The sequence below is a fragment of the Haliaeetus albicilla genome, chromosome Z (assembly GCF_947461875.1).
Source record: "Haliaeetus albicilla chromosome Z, bHalAlb1.1, whole genome shotgun sequence".
In the NCBI taxonomy this organism is placed as follows: domain Eukaryota; kingdom Metazoa; phylum Chordata; class Aves; order Accipitriformes; family Accipitridae; genus Haliaeetus; species Haliaeetus albicilla.
In genome coordinates this window covers 16,186,097-16,208,116 of record NC_091516.1, presented here as the reverse complement: position 1 = coordinate 16,208,116, position 22,020 = coordinate 16,186,097, and the positions used below count along the sequence as shown (strand labels likewise).

Here is a 22,020-nt window from a genome sequence, read left to right as displayed (position 1 = left end):
GAGGTTCGGTTGTGAAAGAACTTGTTCATTCTTTAAGCGCTCGTTCTTCCGTTTTCTCGCCTGCAGAACGGGACCGGTACCACCTCCCGCTATTCCTACCCCAGCCTGCGGACCGGCCCTCCGCTGCGCCCGGCTGCCGAGCCGTGCTGCCGGAGGGGACAGACGGCCGGCTGCTCCCCACGCCGCCCGGCGGCGGTGCGCGGCCCCCGACGCCGGCGGGTGCCTGCCCGCCGGCCGGGCGGGAGGGTCGGCGGGGACGGCCCCGGCGCTGACAGAGCGTGATCCCCCCGAGCAAGTGTGCCGTGCCGGCTCGCCCTCTCCCCCCTGCCTCCGGTTACATCCCTGGCAGCAGGCCGCGATCCTCGGCTTCGCTTTCCAGGGTTATTTTTGGCCGGGGCCGCCGCATGCTGATGGCAGCGGACCGGCGAGCCCCGGGCGTCCCTGCGGGCGCCCAGGCGCCGGCGGGGAGGCGGTGGGGGGCCGCCGCCGGGCGGGGGGAAGGGGCGGCGCGCACCCCGCGCCCGCCCCGGCTCCCCCGCGGCGCCGAGCTCCCGCCGGCGGGCCGCCGAGGGCCGAGCGAGCCCGCCTCCGGCCCCGCGGGGGGGCCGGCCGTGAGGGAGTCCGGCCCCGCGGCCGGGGACCGCCTCTCTGCTCCCCGGCGCCGGCCAGGCAGCCTGCGTGAGGGGCCGCCGCTCCCCAGCGGAGCCACAGGCGGGCGGGCGGGCGGGCGGGCGGCAGCGGCGCGCCGCCATGGAGAGGACCCCCATCCCGGTGCTGACGGTGCAGACGGCGCCCTACGAGGACCAGCGGCCGACGGGCGGCGGGGGGCTGCGGCGGCCCACGGGGCTCTTCGAGAGCCAGCGCAACTACCTGCCCAACTTCGTGCAGAGCCTCCTCTCCTCCGTCGACCTCCGCGACCGCCAGGGCTGCACCATGGTGGTGGGCAGCGACGGCAGGTACTTCAGCAAGACGGCCATCGAGATCGTCGTCCAGATGGCCGCGGCCAACGGGGTAAGCGGCCCCCTCGCCCTCGCCGCCGTGCCCTCGCGCCGTGCCCTCGGGGTGGCCTTCCCGCTCAGCGCCGCTAGCCGGGCCCCCTCAGCCGCTCAGCGCCGCTAGCCGGCCCCCCCCTCAGCCGCTCAGGCCCGCTAGCCGGGCCCCCCCTCAGCCGCGCAGCGCCGCTAGCCGGGCCCCCTCAGCCGCTCAGCCCCGCTAGCCGGGCCCCCCCTCAGCCGCTCAGCGCCGCTAGCCGGGCCCCCCCTCAGCCGCTCAGCGCCGCTAGCCGGGCCCCCTCAGCCGCTCAGCGCCGCTAGCCGGCCCCCCCCTCAGCCGCTCAGCCCCGCTAGCCGGGCCCCGCCTCAGCCGCTCAGCCCCGCTAGCCGGGCCCCCCCTCAGCCGCTCAGCGCCGCTAGCCGGGCCCCCTCAGCCGCTCAGCGCCGCTAGCCGGGCCCCCTCAGCCGCCCCCGGCCCGCCTGAGGCGGGCGTCCCCCTTCGCCTCCTCGCAGCGGGGTCCTCCCCGGGTAGCGCTGGATGCGCCGGTCAAAATAAGACGAGCTTCGCGTCCGGCCGTGTGTCGGTGGTCTGCGCCTCCGATGCCCGGGTCAGCCCAGTGCCGGCTCGGACGTCCTTTAGGCCGTACCGCTAGGCTTCGGCGTGGCTGGCTTTATCTATGTATAACGGAGGCGGTCGTGATAATAACCTCGGGAGACTGTGCTGGCCATGCTGTGCTGCTTCGCACCTTATTTTAGACTGGGGCAGGAATGGGAGCTGAGGAGCAAAGTTGACTCTGCAGGAGAAAATGTAGCAGAATTAAAAATAAGCGTGTGGGGGTGTCAGACTCCTATCTGCTGCTCAGGATCTTTTGAGAATATTCAAGGAAAATGGTGTTACTGAAGCAAGAGGAATTCAGCATTTCGCTGCATCCTAAGAAAATAATCGTTCTTCTCCATTGCTCACTTGCAAACAAATTACGAAATGCAAGAAGACCACAGTGGCAAATACCTCTGTGATCAGATGGGTTTCAGCTTGTCTTGTGCAGTGTTGAAAATAGGAAACCGATGTCTTCTGATAGATATGTGCACATTCATGTGTTGGTGTGTATGAACAGAAAGCTGGAAGTACCAGCTAATGTGGGCTTGAAGTTTCTGCTTCAATGCAGAGATGAAGCTGCTGTCTCTCATTATGATGGCTAAATTGATTCTCCGGATCTGGCAGAAGTGACATAATTTTATAGTTTTTTTTTTTTTTGTAGTGAATTTACTTTTTCTTAACTCTTTTCAAAAGCTCCATTCTTTAAATGCAGTCCTGTTTTATAACCAGGAGATCTTTCAACTTTAAAACAAATCTCTGTACATGTCTGAATTTTCCCTGCTGTTTTATTGTCCCATACAAGCTATATGGATTAGCCAGCCTGGTATAAATAATGAGTATTTTAAATTTATTTCTAAGGCATGTTGTCACCACACTGATACCATCAAGAAGATGCTGAGTGATACCTGAGATTTTGGAGATGCTGGCCGTGTTACATGCTGGCTAGCTTTTGCAAACTTACTGTTCACGCAGGGGCTTGGTAGAGGCCAGGGCTTATGTGGCCGGGGGTGCGAGGAGGGCTGTCAGGGAGGCCGCTGGTGAGGGCAGCATGGTGGTGTTTTGTCCGCAGTGGCGGGGAGGGAGTGTGCCGGGAGCGAGCGCAGAGCAGTGGGAGTGGACTGGTGTGTGGGGCGTTGCGAGGAAGGTAGGATGGGACCTGGAGGAGTGCTGCTCCCTACCCCCTTCCCCCACGTAGCTCCGTGGAGAAAGCCTCACCGCTGGAATTGTACCTGTTCACCAGGTGGGACAAAGCACAGCAACAGCTTCAGCAAGAGCCCTGCAGCAAGAGCTGCCCTGCCGAGGCTGAGGTCCTTGCCTGCCCTTGCACACTGGTAGGAGCTACAGATTTACAGCCACAGGGTGACCACAAGGACCGAGGTGCTGAGGAAGACAAGAACTTTGGGGTTTAGAAGACCAGGGGCTTGTCAGCCAGGTTATGCTGTATTCAGGACTCCTTCCTGACTAATTCTTCCTGTCAGCTTGCCTCCTTCCCTCTGCTTCTGTCACATTCCCCGTTTTGCTCGGTTTCCCCTGAAGATCAGGTCTTTTTGACCTCAGGATATTTCCAGTTTGATGTGTTTCTGGCACCTTGCTGTAGTAGTGCTTCCCCTTTCTTAAGTTACTGCAAGTTTCTCCCTAGTGTTTTCTGAAGCCAAAACCCGAGCTTTTCTGCTCACAGTTCCCACAAATATCTGAATTCAAGCATGATGCTCTTACAAATGACACAGTCCTCACAAATTCAGCAGGCCAGCTGTTGGGGTGCTACTGATACTGAAAAGGCTTCCCATTTCCATGTGCTATGCTCCATCCCCTCACCACCATCCTCGCCCTGCTCGCTCTCACCCCCGTTTCTCTCACGCATGCTGTAAGTGCATAAGCCTCACATTTACTTAGTGAGTACTGTTTGTATGTTTTATTTTTTGGCTGTTAAAATATATCTGCTGGGAAAATACCTAAACCTCTCTGGAGGCATTGTTTAGTGCTGCGCTGTGTAAGTAGGGGGAGAGGAAGGGAATACTCCTGAGGCCAAAGATCTCTCCCTTTGGATAAGGTTAATGTCATTAGAAGGCACGTAGCCAGTATCACACGGAAAGAAGTGAGCTGGTGTAGGCAGGATCGGATGAAATGTGTGGAAGCCTTGAAGTTGCATTCAAAACCTTGAGCCACCCCAGAGTGCCAGGAGAGGGATAGCCATGTAGTGCTGATAAACTGAACTTGAATCTCCTTCCTGGAAGACATGTAGCGAGTGTTATGGTTAATTGTGCCTGCTGAGTACAAAAATAAAGGGGATTTTCTATTATCAACTGTAAATGCATTGCCCTTTAGAGTTGCTAGGTTCCCCTTGTTCTAATTTGGTGACTCACCCCTCATTCCCCCTGCGTTAACAGCCTAGCACAGTTGGCATAGGCCCCAGCAGAAGGAATGAGAAGAGGCCCCCTGCCCGGTCAGCTGCCAGTGCTTGCCCTGCCGCCTTCTCATCCTCAGTCCCTCTGGCTCATGCCCTCCAGCTTGGGGTTGCAAGTACACACTCCACAGCCGTAGCCTGCGTAGGCTTCCACTGGTGGCAACAGCCACGGGCTGGTGCATGCTGTGCAACTGTAATCAGCACACGCTCCACCAGATCTTTCTGTTCAGAGCCGAAGGTGGCTAACCAGGGTCACCCTTCGGTGGGTCACACAGCTGGGGCTGTAGCAGACACGTTTGGGTAAGGGACTGTGTGCCGTGAGAAGGTGGGGCTGTGTGAGGAAAGCTGGACGGGTCCTGTACCATTCCGGGTTGCAACAAGGGGTTTTGGTAAGTGGGGTGTTAGGAGAGTGTCTGAGGCTGTATTTCCCTTTTCACCTGCGTCCTGTCAGTAGCGGTGTCCTTGTACCTTAATGTGCGGAAGAACTGAGGTAAAAGGCTCCACCGTTTATAATACAGTTCCACTACAGATTAAATGCAAGTATTCCATTAGACCTATCGAGTGGATACACTGTCTCATTTCTGATGCAAAATTTAGGATAGGTTTAAATGAGAAGCTGGCATGTGTGAGAATCAGTGGCAGATCAGAAGCTGGTGATCATACTCTGAATATGGAAAGTCATAGCAACATCCTAGAGAGATCACAAGAGTATTGCTACTAGTGCTGTAGAAGCTGGAGATGGCAGAGAGTTTTCCAATTGTCTTCTTTATAATACCATGGTGTTTTTATTTTCCATGGTCTTCCATGCAAATCTTGCCATCCCTCCCTGGACCTGTATGATTGATATATTTGCTTGAATGTTGAGTGGGGCGCTCAGTCATCTTTATGGTACTATAGTACAAGATAGGAAGGCACAGCCCTGTGCTGTCCAGGATATAATCTGCTTGCTTCATGTTCTTTCAAGTTTAATTGACTGAGGCATGTGAGAGATTACTGGGAAAAATAATTAAAAAAAGCATTAAATGACTCCATGATAATCAACTGAATCGTCTGAAAATGCACAGCTGCAAGTGGTAATATTGCATAAAAATGTTCTTGTAAAGTACTTGTTAGGATGACTGTTCTTTCAGCTGTAAGAGTTTGCTGAGGATCATGGTCTTTGTTTCTGCTGTTGCTACTAAAAGCAGATTGACAAAATAGAACGTGGCGTAGGGGCACAGTATTAGAAGAGACGTTACATGCCTGTGATCTTGTAGCCATGCAAGTTTTTGAATTCCAGAGATAATCTTCCCATGCTATGAAACTGTCCAAGATTTTCAGAGGTATATTACTGGAACTTTAATTGTGAGTCAGTGCATGGAAATTATTTGGTTACTGTTTTAGCCCAGCTTGCGAGAAGTCTGTGAATCTGAGTGTTCATTACTTAAAATTAATTAAATATCAGTTTAGTATTTGGTTCAGCGACAAAATGAACAGCTTCTGGGCCAAGAGAGGGACGAGGTTGTGTGTTCTTGCCACTGAAATGAAGAGAGCAGAGGAAGATGGGTAGCGTGCGTACACTTCTAAGGTCTGCACTGTCCTCAGGGAGTTTTGTAAAAGCACTGAAGACCTTCACATAAGGTGAAACTCTTTGCAGTAGGCACTGCAAATAAAATATCTGTGTATCATTCATGTAATTTCACTTTCAAATCCTTAATTGAGAATACTAAATATTGCAGTATTTCTATAGTATAGAAATTAGTATAATAAATAGTATTTCTAAGTAGTATAGAAATAATAGCCTTGTGACAAATGCTGAAGGCAAAGCAAATTACTCCTGTTCATATTAATATTGGACATCCAGAAAAATGGGAAAACTGGTTTGTGCAATATCTGTTGAACAGGAAAAAAATGAAAGTATGGTGAATAGAGAGCGCCAGGTAATTTATGCATTCTGAATAAACTAAGTATTCTACTTACTTTAAAAAAACAGTTTTCGTTTGCATGAAGGCAAAAATCTAAACCTCAGAAGTTTAGATTTAGAAGTACAAAGAACATGTGCTCATGATAAGCCTGTATACAAGTATAAGTGCATTTATACTTGAGTGTACCTCAAGATAGATTCAGTGGTGTTGTTTTCAAGCATTTTGCAAAATGTAATTCCTGTCATCTTCCTTTGGCTTACCCATACACAATATTGTTTTCAGAGCTAGCACCCATTTCTGACAGCTGTATTTGGAAGATTGAGTCATTGCTCTAGCTTTCTACATGCTTCATAGTTTAAAAAAGGGAGAGACAATATTCAAAACAAACATTTTCAGTATTTATTTTCGCCATGCTTTTCCTTCCATAATAAAGGTACATGGGTAGATTGTTGTATAGACTGGAAAAAGTTTGTTAGAGTCTATTTCCCAATGTTTTCTGTTTTTCTAATGCTTCACTACAATTGGCAATAGTGATTAAATGACAGCATAAATACAACAGTCTTGCAAGACATGGCATGTTGTCCAAAAGCTGCTCCATGGACTGAAAGGAAGCCATAAAAGGACACACTCAAATTCAGAACAATTTAAAAAAAAAAAAATCTCTATTTCTCTTTCAAATTATTTACATGGCACTGGTTTAAATAAAACAGTAAAATATGTGGCTAATGGAAAGTTTTCTTTCTTCAGCTTGATTCTAAAAGTGTGTCAAAGCATGTGCTAGAAGTCCTAGTGATTTAAGTGCCTCTCCTGCTGGATGGAGTTTTACCGTATGCATTTTCTGGGGTAAAAGTGTGTCTGTCAGTTGTCAGCCACAACAACTGGAAATGCTTCTGTTTTAAAAAAAAAAAAAAAAAAAAAAGAGTCTTCCTTGTTCCCCAGTGTAGGAATTGCATTTCTGTGGTAACAAGAAGGGTTGTATAGAAATTAGTTTGGAAGTAGTTTAGTATTCAAAACAGTTGAATAAATAAAATGTAAATGTAGCATTTGGAGATTTAAAAGAGTTTTAAAAGATGGGAAGAACATTACATAAATGTGAAGAAGTCTGATCAGTAAGAGAGATACTGATTTTGTTCTGTAATCGGTGAAATAACATTTAATCAGCTGCTTCACTTGGCTTGGAGCTAGGATTGGAGGAAATATACCTTCATTGTTGCTCCTAAGGTCGGTAAACTATGATAAACTGAGAGCTTTACAAATACACGTGCTGTAAATTACTGCTTAGTTTTACCTTCAAGGAGAAGCAAGAGTGGAAAGGCAGGAGGGGCGTAAAGTCATAAGGTGATACAGAGTCTTGCAAGTAAATGCTGTCACAGTGCACAAGCATAACATTTAATACATTCTTCAAGGAAAACTGTATTCACTGGTATGTTTTGTTCTACGAATAATCAAAGGTATTTATGTTGTAGTTTGCATTAGGTTCTATAATAAGGAAGATGGTATTGGTCTTAATCATTCAGTCATAGGTTAATGAAACTGTATTGTTAGGCTTAAATAGGAAATAAAATTGTTCAGTACCACTGAAGTGAGCAGAAATGAGGTTCAGCTGTATAGTATATGTGTTAACTGTGTATACACTCCACCCTCACCAAACTGACCATTTCAGTGGAAGCACTGCTTTAAAATAATCTGTTGAAAGAGAAAATGTGGATTCTGCTGATTTGCATTTCCTTCTGGAAAGGATACTTGTTTTCCCTGGAAGACATTTTCATTATAGTAGAAAAATCAGAAACCAAAATTTTTTGTATCTTAACTTTTTCTTTTTTCATTTCCTTCAGAATTGTTCCAACCTTGGAAAAAAAAAAGACGGTGAAACAAATTCTCCCAATAGTAGGAAGAGCAAGTAAAATGAACCTTTGAAGTTTTTCTATGAACTGTACTTATAATTTTGATAGCTTTCCTGTTTTCTAGCAACAATCCATAGGCTTCAAAATTGCCTGCAGAAACTGTGAAAAGAGAACCAGGTAGACAAACAATCATCCTATCATCAGATCTTGAGGTAGAAATCCCAGTTAATAGAATGTGTTGTTCTGCACGTTTTTTTAAATTTGAAAGCAGATGTTGTAATTTTCAGTGAAAGAGAAATGGTTAACTGTAGTTTGTGCTTTGTGCGGGTTAGCAAAAAATTACTTGTACTTGCTTAAGAACTTGATCATTTCAATGTAGAGTATGTTTTTTTTTTTAATTAAATTAGTTCAAAAACCAGGCTAAATAAATAATTTATTAATCCTTTGCTTTTCTGAAATTATTTGGAACCCCACTTCTAAATAACCATTAGGGGCCTCACACAAGTGCTGGACCCAGAAGAAGGTAATCTGTATATGAAGGAACAGTCCTTTATAGAAGGGTGGCATGTTGTGACACCTCCTGTGCTGTTGCTTTGCCACACAGACAGTAGAGCTGTCAAATCTCCCTCAAAACTAGAGAGGAAACTTGAGGCTGAACTCCCACTCTGCTTTTAGATAGGGAGTGGGAAGAATTCAGTGTTCTACGTCTCCCTCCCTCCCTCCCTCCATCCCCGCCCCTCTACTTCCCAAACTACTACTCAGTAGTGGTGGGGTTTTTTGTTTGTTTGTTTGTTTTATTTTAAGTAAGGATATTAAAAACCCCCTTTGGCAATATCCTTTTAAGCTCCATATGCAGCTGCCTCAGTTCTCATCTGTGACACAAACCTCCCCTTCTCCCCTCCTTTTTTATATCTGCCTGTTTCCCAGGAACTGGAACTCTTTCATATTTCTTTGTAAATACATTTCTGGTTGGCTCCTAGATTATTTATGTTGTAGATTATTATCCTAGATTATTTATGTTGAAGCTGTAGTATCTGTGTAGGGATGAAGGCAAGGTTTTGAAATTGGAACCTTGCAGTGGGACTGCATACAGTACTAAACACATTGAACCAGTGTTTCGTAACACCACCTGAAAGCTTTTTTTACTTTAAGAATGGTGGGAACTTCCCCTGCTCAGCTGTGCCCTGGGAAACACACCCTCTTAGTCTGGAATAGCCCAGGAGTCACAGATGGCTGGAGGAGGAGCAGTACTTTCTATAGGGCAGGACATCCAAGGGTGTCTTAGGAATAGAGATGAGACCTGTAGAGTCTGCAAGTCCTACTATGTAGTGATACTGGTGATTGCACTGAAAGGCTGCTCCGTGAAAGGCAATTCGCTTGCTGTTCTCTTTTTTGCTGGTTAAAGCCCCAACCCTGCAAACTACAGCCACACAGTCGGCTGTAAACTGTATTGATAGTTTGAGGGGATTTGCTGGTTCGTGGGGATACGTGGAAAGGTCTGATAGCAGGATCATAGCCCAGTGCTATGCTGGGGAGCTTTGCAAATCACTGCCATGGCTGTGCTTTTGCTCTACCATCAATAAACAGGCCACTGGTGTTAAATGTGCCAGGATACAATATTTTTTTGTCAGCGTTCCAGATCAGCGTGCAACCAACTCGTGTACATGTATTTCTCTACAAAGGAATAGGTTCCATACTAGGACTTCATAATTTCTATCCTATACATGTATGCCTGTATGTGTGTGCGTTTATTTATTAATTTTCAAAAGTTTAGTACCATTCAGAGTACTTTGACTTCCTTTTCCACCTAGATCGGCAGATTGGTTATTGGACAGAATGGTATTTTATCCACACCTGCTGTTTCATGTATCATCCGAAAGATCAAAGCAGCTGGTGGAATTATTCTAACAGCTAGCCACAGTCCTGGGGGACCTGGAGGAGAGTTTGGAGTCAAGTTTGAGGTTGCCAATGGAGGTAGGTTTTTTTTAATAACACAACATTGCATCTCGATATGATGAAAATATGCTGGCAAGGATAACTAGCTTACTTTAACTATGTGTTTTTCATTTATTCTGTTAAAACTATGAGGAGTATATGCATATCTCTTTTTTTTTTCAGTAATAGCAGTGTATTTGTTTACATGGGTTCATACAGTAAGCATTAAATGTTCACTGAAGTCCTTGTGGTAGCTGTAAGATTTCTATAAACAAAAGGTTTACTATCTCATTTTTATAGCATTGTATGTAGTCTGCCAGATCATTGTAACAGTTCTGATCCTTTTATAAAGATGCCTGTGAGGGAGCTCTGTTTTGCTCATATTTCTGTGTTGCTTGTCTTGGCATTTATTTAAAGCGTGTAATTTCAGAAGTGCTGTAAGCAGTATAACTCATTGTCTTGTATGGAAGAAAGCACTTCTCATGTTTACCCAGGAAATAACTGCCCTTACCCAGGGAGAGGGTTGTACCATTTTAACTACTGCAATTCCAGTGTTGAATAATAGAGGCTGTGTATATAGCTGATGTCTTGTTTTTCAAAATTGGCAAGCTAACACATGTAGGTATGTTATACATGATGTATGTTTTATGTTATAGATTTGTGTACACCTATAAAACATCATGGTGACAATTGCTGACACCTTGTGTACCTCACGCATGTAGAGTGCTTTCCATCTGAAAAAACTGAATTGCTTTTAAAATAATGTTTGCTTCCCCATTTTGAAGGTGGGAGACCTTGAGCCTTTGTCCCTTGTTTAATTGAAAAATGGGCATGGTTAAACCAGTGTGATTTTATAAACAGAATAGACTTGAATCCTGGAGAGATTAAAGGGACTGTGTAAGGTCAGACAGTGAGAAAGCCAGGGTCACAGCACAAAGATACCAGAGCCAAACCGTTACATGCATTAGCACTCTGTAAACTTTAAAACACCACATACACCTAAAATCTCTTTGGTAGATGGGTAACAGTTGGTGGGGCGTTCTTTTTAGTGTGCTTTGCCTTTTTAAAGAAAATTCAAACAGGCTGTTAAGCTTTAATTATGAAGCACTTCTCAAGCACAAGCCATGAGGTTCAATTATTTATGATAATCAGCAGGGACATAATGAAAAGTAGTTGGTTTAAGTTGCAGCTGTGAAAATGGGGGTTAAGTATTATGCAAGGCTTTTGAATGAAGAGAATGGTTAGGCACCACAACAAGCTTCTGGGGAGGGCTATTGTTGCTCTGCATTCTTGCTCAGTCTATTTTGCAGATCCGGGTCAGGCAGAAGTGGTTTGTTTCTGTAGCTGTAGGAGAGAATGCAGAGAGACACTGTGGGATCTCCTTAGCTGGAAATATCAGTAGACAATACATGCATTTATCGAGGATGATCTGGAGCTAATGAAACCTGTCCTCACCCCTTGGATGGGTTTGGATTAGATGAGTAAGAAGTCATTTTCTAAGCCAAATAAAGAGTTAAGTGACTGTTACTGTATTGCCTTAGACCACCTGGTACATTGCATCTGAGATGGAACACACCAATTTATGTGGCAAAGCTGCACTGAGTATAGCAGCATTGCTAAAGGAGTGGGAAGTTAGCACTGAAAAGACAGAGGCTTTGGATTAGGAGAGAGAGCACATAAAAGAGAATAAAGGAAGTAATTTTTCAGAGTGGAAGTGTGGCTTTAATATAAGCAATGAAGAGTCAGGTAAGCCAGAAAGGACTTTCGTTGTAACTCAGACTCAACTCTTGCACTGCATATAGCATAGCTCATCTGGTAATTGTTGCATCAAGCCTGCAACTTTTATTTGATTGACAGCAAATCTTTAAAAATAGAGCCAATCTTCAGGATTTGGCAATAAAAGTAATGCACAAGTGAGATGTGATTTCTGTTTCTGAATGACATAACTGTTCCAGGTCATAATTGCTTGTTAAGCAGTTAAGGTATTTTGAATTCTAACAAAGTCACATTTCATTAAGCCGTTAGAGGAAAACTGCAAGAGAACACTACTGTCAAACTGGTAAGACTTTTTAAAATGATAATTATGTCTAATGAAATAATGTGAAACACAAAGCTATCTCACCTTCACCAGTGCGCATTTGCAGAAAGCCCTATGAAACACCAGAAACTGCTGCTGAAGGACAAGTTTTCCTTTAATATGTATGTTGAGATTGCATGTAGAGTAAAAAAATGGCAGTCTTTGGGCAATAACAACAAAGAAAGATGGCTATGGGTTTTTTGGTTCCCTCATCCCCCCTGCCATGGATAATGATTGATTTAAATACTCTATGTGAATCAAAACGCTGCAAGTAATGCACTGTATTTCCATGTTATGTATTTTCAAAAAATGTTTTAAACCTGTGTTACACTGAAAGAAAAGACCTTATTTGCTATAGTTTTTTGTTTGGGTTTATTCCTTAATAACTCACAAGATATTCAGAAAATGTTTGCTATAGCACTCACTTTTTAAGTAGGGAACCTTCATTAAAAAAAAATGACCCACATTCTTTTTTCTTATAGGACCTGCTCCAGATATAGTTTCAGATAAAATCTATCAAATCAGCAAAACCTTGGAAGAGTATGCCATTTGTCCTGATCTCAGAGTTGATTTGTCACGCCTAGGAAGACAAGAATTTGATCTGGAGAACAAATTCAAACCTTTCCGAGGTATTAATGTCTGCTTTTATGCATGCTACTTCCATTGGTTCTAAATATTAGAATTGCTGCAAAATGATGAAGGGTAATTATTTAAACAAAACTTTAATTTTTCAAAATGCCTTATTACAAGTTCTCAAAATATTAGGCAGTTGTCGTGGTTTAACCCCAGCAGCAACTAAGTACCATGCAGCCGCTCACTCACTCCCCCCCCATCCAGTGGGATGGGAGAGAAAATCGGGAAGAAGAAGTAAAACTCGTGGGTTGAGATAAGAACGATTTAATAGAACAGAAAAGAAGAAACTAATAATGATAATGATAACACTAATAAAATGACAACAGTAGTAATAAAAGGATTGAAATGTACAAATGATGCGCAGGGCAATTGCTCACCACCCACCGACCGATGCCCAGTTAGTCCCTGAGTGGCGATTCCCTGCCCCCACTTCCCAGTCCCTATACTATATGTGACGTCCCATGGTATGGAATACCCAGTTTGGGTCAGCTGTCCTGGCTGTGTCCTGCGCCAACTTCTTGTGCCCCTCCAGCTTTCTCGCTGGCTGGGCATGAGAAGCTGAAAAATCCTCGACTTTAGTCTAAACACTACTTAGCAACAACTGAAAACAGCAGTGTTATCAACATTCTTCACATACTGAACTCAAAACATAGCACTGTACCAGCTACTAGGAAGACAGTTAACTCTATCCCAGCTGAAACTAGGACAGCAGTATAGGTAAGTGTTGTGTTTGTTTTGCACATAAGGAAGCTGAGTTACGGACTTCAAGTGCATGAGGCCTCATCATTTAGCCAAATACCTTTACCAAATATATGTGCTTAGGCTTGCTAGTAGTTAAACACCAAACACAAACATTTTAGGACTAGGAACGGTTTGCTTATGGAAGTCTAATTGACAAAAGAGTTTGTGAGACTCTTGGTTTATTCATTCTTTGCTCACACTTTCTGAAAAGTTGTGGGATGTATAAGGCACTGGCCATCCAGTCACTCCAAATGTAAAGGGAGTGCTTAAGCATATGTTTTAATTTTAAGTATGTGAACACTTTTATGCCTACACTTCATTTAAAATGAGCTAACACAGCCATTTTGTCCCGAAGGAGTCAAAAGCAAAGGAAGGGGTCCAGACAATATTTCAAATACTGTAAAACTCTGTGTGGCCTCAAGAACTCTTCCTCATTCCTGATGTCCTAGAATAAAAGCCAGTTTAAAGCCACTGAAACATTATATTTTGAGACAAAAACCAGTTTTTGATGAAAAAAATCTTAAATTACGAATTGTTTGATTGCAAAGAACATGTTCGGCTTTTTAGGCAAACAAAAAGCAAATGAAATTCAGCTCCAGCACCACTCTGGAATCATATGATTGCCACAGTTTTAAATTTTGCTTTTTCAACTTTTTAATCTCTCCAAACTGTGTTTTTCTAAATGAAAATGAGACACCTCTCCCCCCCTCCCCGCTACAGGTAGTATAAAAATAGATTTAAAATAATTGCAATTTGTCTGAATGTTTTTCTAAGGAAAAATTGTTTCCCAATCATCTCTTCCCAGAATCCCTCATCCTGGGACAGTAGAGCTGCCAGGGATCTCTACTGAAGAAGCAATGTAATTAGCTTACAAGCGCATGAAAAAGTATAGTTTACACAGGTCTAAATGCAGAATGAAAGTGCAGAAAGAATGCAAATAATTTTAAAAGTATTTTAAGATACTATCTGATGTATTTAAAACTTCCACTCTTTCAGTTGTATGAACTAACTCCTGTGAATCAAGGCTACAGAGGTGTTGAAGCAACTGAGAATAAACCAGTTGGGTTTGGCAGGAGCTAAAATAATTTTTAGACTTTAATCCTACATGCAATTTATCTTAACATGTGTGAGCAGCTCCAGTGAAATTGAGGCATTTGTTCATATGTGTAAAGCTTAGAGCCTACTTAAACATTGCTAGGAGTAGGGCATAGAAGATATGCAGTAATGTAATTCCAGTGAATCCTTGAGACTTTCAACATATACCATAGAATTAACTCATTTTCAAATAGCTTTTACAGGTTGTTTTTCAGCCTTGAGAACCTCTTTTTTTTGTTTCTCCATTCAAGTGTATTGTTGCAATCTATTCTAAGTGTTTTTCTTAGGCTCAAAAAATGTCTGTGTCATTTTCATGTTATCCTAAAGAAGAGCATTAGGGTGAGATCAGTGTTTCTGAGGAAAACTACCTGATATTCCAAGTAATAATTTAACTTGTAGCTAAAATATTTCAAGATACTTATTTAACCAGATAAAAAGACATTTGTATAACATATGCTTTTTAATTTAATCAGGAAAAGTAATACGTTCCAATATGACTGAGAAGCATCACTTTTGACAGTTGTTTGGTAACTGCTTTCATTTTGACAGACTTACTTTCATTAATTCATTTTAGTTTAATGTTTTACATCCAAAAGAACTAGGAAAATTGTAGGACTCTGTTTCTATGAATTTAGAATTCAAATTAGTGAGACCTTAGCAAAAAACAGATGTTGTATCTGAGCTTAACTTTCCTAAATCAGTGAGATATAGAATGAAAAAGTATAGTAGTAGATTGACAACAAACTGGAGACAGATATTCTAGGTGCAAAACCCTAGAAGAATAGGCTGTATGTCTCTCCTGATGGGATGATGCAGATGGATACTGCTGTAAGGTAGAAGAATAGAAACTTGGCATGGGCATCTTCCATCCTCTGAGAATAAACCTGTTTAGCTTGAAAAGTTGTTTAGTGATTTAGTGAATGATAAATAGTTTACTTTGATATAATGTACTGTCATGAATTTTTTCAGTGAAATAGGAACTGTCAACTTACCTTATCTCTGCAGTTCTTTAGCAGGCAAACCTGTTACTTTTGCAAGGCTTAAAGCTTGATGGTAGCCACAGTGAAATCAGTGGAAGTGTTTGACTTTGTCCCTATGGGCTTCAGAGCAAATCCATATTACGCAGAGGTTGCACGCTTTGATTTTAGTTGAGGTGCATGGCTGGTGGAAGTGAACTGGAAGAAATATTTTCCCATATGTGAACTGTAGTGTTTTTTTTCTACCTAATTTTTCTAGTGGAAATTGTGGATTCTGTGGATATCTACCTCAATCTCCTTCGAAGTATCTTTGACTTCAATGCGATCAGAAATTTGCTGACCGGACCCAACCAGATTAAAATAAGGATTGATGCCATGAATGGAGGTACAAACTTAAGTTGCTATCAGGACAAAATTGTAGGTACACTGCAATAGTTTCCCAGTAAAGATGGTACACTGCAATACTTTCCCAATAAAGGTACAGTGTATAAAAGTCAGACTTTTTAGTAAAGTTAAGGGTAGTAAGAAAGGATTTGAACATTATACTAGTAACAAAGGCAGTCTTAACAATGGGTTAGGTCCCTTATTAGGTAAAGAGGTTTATCTTTCTTGTTAAAGAAATGAAGGCACATGTGTCCAATAAATGTTCTCTTTCTGCATTTGGAAGCAAGCGGGATGAGGTAATCTTGCCATGAGAGGGTGATGAAGTATGTTGCAGGGTGTAGTAACCAAGCAGGTTACAAGGCAGTATCTACTAAGATTTAATTCTAAACGGTGTAAAATTAGTTAAGTCTCAATAAATTGCACCCTAGAATCCTTAAAGAGTTTGCTGAGACCTCTGTCTCACTAACATTAACTATTAAAAAATTTCAGTGTACTGGGGGCAATATGAAAGAAAGTGTCACAGAAGACAGCAAGGGGACCAATTTTGTGCAAATATGAAAAAATTATGACCTGTGTCACTTGAGGAGACATAGATATTTATGAGATTTGTCTTAGGCTACATCATGAAAAAATAAATGAAGAGATCTACAGATAATGATTTCAAGGGTAGGAATGTAGGTGATGCTGTTCAACATTATCATATGGAAGTCAAATTCTATCAAACAAACCAGGTTTCATTCTTTAACAGGATTACAAAACCAGACTGATAAAGGGAGCTGGATACACTTACAAAACATTTGTGAAGCATTTTCTCTAGTACAGCATGATAGTCACTGTTCAAAAGATCATAGTGGGCTTACAGTCAGTGTGAACACCCAGTTTTGCCAAGGTATGGCAAAAGGGCAGATGATGTCCTTGAACAATGCAGAGGGAGCAATGAGGATGGCACTGCCTCCTGTTATGTACAATACTGGAGAGAATGTTACTCAAATAGTTTGTAGAGCTCTGATGTCCAGATCTATAACCAAGTATTGAAAAATCTTACATGTGGTCAAAAAGATGCATAGTCTGGCTCAAGGTTAGAAAAACTGATGCATCACAAAAATTTTATAGGACTGAGTTTGTTTACTTTATTTACAAGGTGATAGAGAATTGGCTTTATGACTTTGTATCTTGGTGGAGAAATAGTGATACTATAATACATGGCACATGTACAGTAAGTGTATACAAGTGTATGTATTTGTTTATACAAGGGAAAGTTGTTTTGGTTTTTTTTCTACAGAAGAATTATTTCTCAGTCTTCTATTCCCCAAAATACCAAAAAGAATCAATAGTAAGAAGTTGAGGCCAGACAAATTCAAACTGACATGTAGCTCACATGCTTATGGGTAACAGTGAATAACCACTGGAGCAATCTACCAAAGATAGTTGGGATTTGTCCTTCTCTGGGAGGCATCAGATCAGAAGACTTTCTGAATGAGATGCATTAGCCTAAAGCGAGTCATCAGCCACAATATACTGAACTTTAGAGCGGACCACATGTGTATGAGGACAAACTGTCTTCCAAAGTTTGTTTTCTCTCTGCATCTCTGGAATATGCTTTTATGTCTGTAGACATTGATAGTTCAACATCAGCATAGAAAAGAGTAATGTATCAGGAGTCTACTCTTGATAAGAGCCTGAATCATTGTTTGCTGTATATTTTACAGAATTAGCATCTAAATTTTCATGAACACAAGTTTCTCACATAGTTTTACCTCGGATTACAATTGCTCCAGTTAGCAAGATTTGGGAGTAAGGTAGGAGAAAGAGAGCATGAGAGAGTGAGCAATCACTCATGAATTTTTTATCTCTAAGTGACCTGTTCATACCTGCCTCAGGGATGCAGAAAGCTCAGTCAGTTGTTAGTGTCTGTTCAGCCAACAAATGCATATAATAATTATTATATATAATAGCATAAGCTGGGGTCTTAGTTGGCCATATCTTTAAGAAAATAAAGAAGTTATTTTGGAAATAGTTTTGAGAAGGTTTTATTTATTACCTACATGGTAGTAACTAAAATGTGGTAAAATTCTTTGGTGGACAAACCTGTTGTAATTTTAACGTGAATTGGAATGTTGAGGTTATTTCCCATTTGTATTCCCCTTCTGTTTACTTTCCTTGTTATTATGTGTTAAACTGTTGTTTGCATTCCAGGATACATATAATAGCATCTTATTTTTATTCTAGTGACACCCCCCCCCCTCCCATGTGTATGATAATTTCTTTACTTAATAATGGGTAAATAAAACTTGCATCTTTCACCATTCAGTGATTACTTTTTCACTTCCACTAATAGGGAATCATTTTTTAATGCTGAATTGCCAATTGATTATTTACTGGGGGGGACAATCACATACTCCTTTGTGAAATAATAGTTTGTTTTTTGTTGCTAGGACAGATGTATAGAATTGCTGAAAGTATGTTTTATATCAAGTCTCCACGGTGCTGTGAAAAATTTGAATATCAAGCATATGCTTTTGTGATTGCATGGCAGATATCTGTTTTTGCAGTTATGGGACCTTACGTGAGAAGAATCCTGTGTGATGAATTGGGAGCTCCTGCAAATTCTGCCATAAACTGTATTCCTCTGGAGGATTTTGGTGGACAGCCTCCTGATCCCAATTTAACGTATGCAACTGCCTTGCTGGAGGCTATGAGAGGTGGTGAATATGGATTTGGAGCTGCTTTTGATGCTGACGGAGTAAGTATTTTGACCTGTCTGGAGATTTCACCATAGTTGTTTTGTCTGGGGTCAGATATGGGACATGTAAGTATAATTTATTTGCTTTTCAGTAAGCCCTTGAAGCTGAAAGTGATATTACTTTCAGGTACAGATGATAGCATTTGCAACCTATAAATCAGACACATATGTTGTAATTTGTCTCTGCAGATGACTGGAAATCAAGCAGGATTTGAATGCAGAAAGAGAACTCTTTAAATATTAGGCTGGTTTTATCTTGTACTGGCACAACAGTTTATTCCCTGCTTAGGAGGAGACAGCATATATAGATAATGCAGACTTGTCACCATAAGTAGTAACTAAGTTAAGTCTGTTTTGGTTAACATCGTAAATTGAGCGAATTTTGGCTAAATAAAGCACTGAATCACAATCTCTGTTTTAATTTTTTTATGTCATATTATCAGCATTATAAACAGCAAAGTATTACAGAACACTTTCTGTCCTGACAGGGTGGGAGAAAGATGAAAAGGTTCTGAAGAACAGAAGCTGTTTTCTGTTGTCAGTAAACACAAAACACCCTCCTACTCCCTGTATAGTGTGTGTCATTGCCAGAAAGATTCTCCCACCCAAGCATTCCCTGGCAGGAACAGACTTACTGAAGTGTCATGTAGGAGGCTGAAGCTAGAGACTTATCTGGAGCTTTGATTTGCAAGGCTGGAGGGAGCAATGTTGTGATAACGGGAGTATAAACCTGCCAGGGTGATGCCAATAAATTATTCTGCCCAAAGAGGGATGTGAGTAAGCCAAAGTGTGTTCTTTTTTTCCCTACCTACAGTGGATCTAATAAAAGAAATTGCCACTCCCCAAAACATGGAATTCAAGGTGCTTTTTTGAATTTCTTTTCTTCTCCAGGACCGCTACATGATCCTTGGCCAAAATGGTTTCTTTGTTAACGCGTCAGATTCATTGGCCATAATTGCTGCCAATCTGTCTTGCATTCCATACTTTTGTCAGATGGGTGTCCGAGGATTTGGCAGAAGCATGCCTACCAGCACAGCCCTGGACAAGTAAGATGAAACATTTATTTGTATCACCTTGGTCATTACATTAGTTATCTCTCTGTTTTGTACTACATAGCAATTCCAAGATTGTGAAGTCTTCTAATAAGAGCTTCTAATTTTCACAATCTTTATGTGCTTTATTGTTTTAACTAGTTCTGATGATATTTTGATCTTACCTGGACAAATTTTACCCGCCTTTACTTGGATGAAAATAGTTTAATTCAGCCTGGAAAAGAAATAAATAGGTTAAATCTTTCTGAGACTACAAACAGCTGGCTGGTAATCCCTTTTCCAAATAACTTTGCTTTTTTTCTTAGTAAATAATGGTTTGCAGCCTAATCTAGCAGCCTTTCTTATGAAAGTCATGGAAGTTTAAAACAGATGAAGTACTAATTCAGTACTAAACAAGCATTTAAAAAACTGCAAACAAAACCCCCCTCTTATTTTAAGCTGTTGAAATATATAATCTATTATGATACAAAATGTCCCAGAAGGAATGCAGGCAGTCATGAAATCTGTACCCAGTTTCAAGGCAGGTTAAAAGTATACCTAAAGCTATTTCTGACAAGTCTTAGAAGATTTGCTGGATGTGCATGCTGTGGCAGCAGTTGAATTTTGAACAAGTCTTATCCAGGCCTAAATTTTCTGTAAGTAGTGGTGTAAGAGGATTAAGCTAAATATTATTGCCTTATATATTCCATGTGGGAAGAGCACTCACTGAGTCAATTGTGCCTCAGTGTTGATCTGGTTGCATAGCTTTACTAACACAAGAATGATCTGCTGCCCCCATTAAATGTGTCTAATCAGGAAACAGTAATTTTGAAGTGAAATGTAGCTTGTATGAAAAGGCTGATTGCTCTGTGCAAAGCAAGGATATTAGGGTGCTTCCCTATTCAGGAAATTTCTGGAAGTTGCTAAATTCAGAGCTAGCAGCTTCCTCTAATGCTTGACAGAGTCTTCAGGGAAATATTCCTTACTTGTAGGTAGATGGTCTAGTTTAAGGAAATAGTGACGTCAGGGTTTGCTGTATTTTATTTATTCTGTTGAGAAATCCCAAAATCTCATTGTTTAAGTGAAAGTTACCATTATATTGAAATACTATGTAACATAAATAGAAGTTCATTTTTGAATATAAACCCAAGGATATCTGCACTTCTGTAAGACTTGAAGAAACAGTGACATTTAAATATGTTTGTCTGTCTTTTTAAAGTTTGGTAAATATGTCAGAAAGTATGAATGTACTGAAGTCCCCTTCAGTAACACTGTGACTATTTGAATTATGTTCTTCACAATGTTTACTTGACCTTCTGGAGCACAGATCGTCTCATGGTGATTACTGCCTTATTTAGTTCTGCAGAGCTAAGTCTGATTATTAAATAAAACAATTGATAATGATGGAAAGACGTAAATATTTTCCCACCCATTCTTACAAATATTTATTATTAAGAAGTTTGCAGTCTGTATCCAGGACACTTGAATTTTTTTTTCTTTCATTTTGTGGTTGTCTTTGTTTTCCTGAAGATTTAAAAGTTACATGTTTTCAAAGTTGATCACTTTTTTTTTGTGACTCATTAGTACACATGACAGTCCAAAATACCTGAATTTTAGTTTCCTGTAAAAATGCCATAATGTTGTCCAGAGATTCTCATGCTTTGGTGGGCAAAGTTGTATAAACTGCTTAATTTATGAGTGCCAGTGCTGAACTCACTCGTTGAAGAGCCAAGCTTAGACCTGAAATCACAGTCAGTAGTTCATCTTAAGCAAGTCACTTTTCCTATATAAAGCTGGCTACATGGATTGGGACACAGTAAGGAGTATCATAAACACCTTTCTTAGAGGTTCACTGCATGAATTATTGAGCCGTCGTGTCTTCCAGGATTCCCAGTGAAGCCCACCATAAGGAACTGCTGGACTACCAGGAAAGATGGTTGTCTGTAAGAGTTATTTTTGAGTAAAATCATAGAACGTCATTGTCTGAAATCCAATATATTGCTTCAAGGAGTGGCTAACAGAGAGGTCAATTCTTGGTATAGGTTTCATGTTGAACTGAATTCCAATTTCATGTATCTATAAACGTAAGGTACAGTTCCACCAGTGTGAGTGAAATCCTCACCCAGTGGGACAGTGGGTGTAAAAGAATATATGTAAGGCATTCATGATTTCCATTCCCATGGACTAACTGGCCAACTTGCGAAAAAAAAAAGCCTTTGGGAAGGACACAAATATTCCCAATACAATGAGGCAAAAAGAAAAAAGAAAGATTGAGCAATTCTATGTAAAATTAGCACACTAGTATAATGTTTAGTGTTAAAATTTTAAAACCTCAATCTGTACTTCTGCAATAGGAAAGGAAATCCTTTCTCTTCCAAAATGTGATGTCTGATACCAGACAGCATGCTGTTTAGTGCGAGGGACAGCATCTTCTCTGTATTGCTGCTCCATGTCTCACCTCCAATATAATAAAATCAGTAAGGAAAATATTTTGTGCTCTGAGTAGAACAATGAGAAAGGAATGGATGACACTGCTTGCTTAAGTCCTGTGGTAGGTTTCAGGTTACTGCTTACTAGTGTATGCTTTACATCTATTTCTTTTTTTGTTTCTTGATCCCTTTTATTCCTTTTTGATAGACTGGTTTTATGTGCTCCAGGGGCA

At 41.6% G+C, this 22,020-nt stretch overlaps 1 protein-coding gene across 1 annotated transcript in view; it reads left to right on the top strand.

Moving 5' to 3' along the window:
• The first annotated feature begins 639 nt into the window (after positions 1–639).
• The window catches only part of PGM5 (phosphoglucomutase 5), a 78,664-nt gene continuing 57,283 nt past the window's right edge, over positions 640–22,020 (top strand). Inside the window, exons 1-6 of the mRNA XM_069777547.1 lie at positions 640–1,011; positions 9,554–9,716; positions 12,237–12,383; positions 15,460–15,585; positions 18,137–18,327; positions 19,219–19,373. Coding sequence (XP_069633648.1) covers positions 751–1,011; positions 9,554–9,716; positions 12,237–12,383; positions 15,460–15,585; positions 18,137–18,327; positions 19,219–19,373 — 1,043 coding nt within the window. The 5' untranslated portion in view covers positions 640–750. The remainder of the gene's footprint in view (positions 1,012–9,553; positions 9,717–12,236; positions 12,384–15,459; positions 15,586–18,136; positions 18,328–19,218; positions 19,374–22,020) is intronic.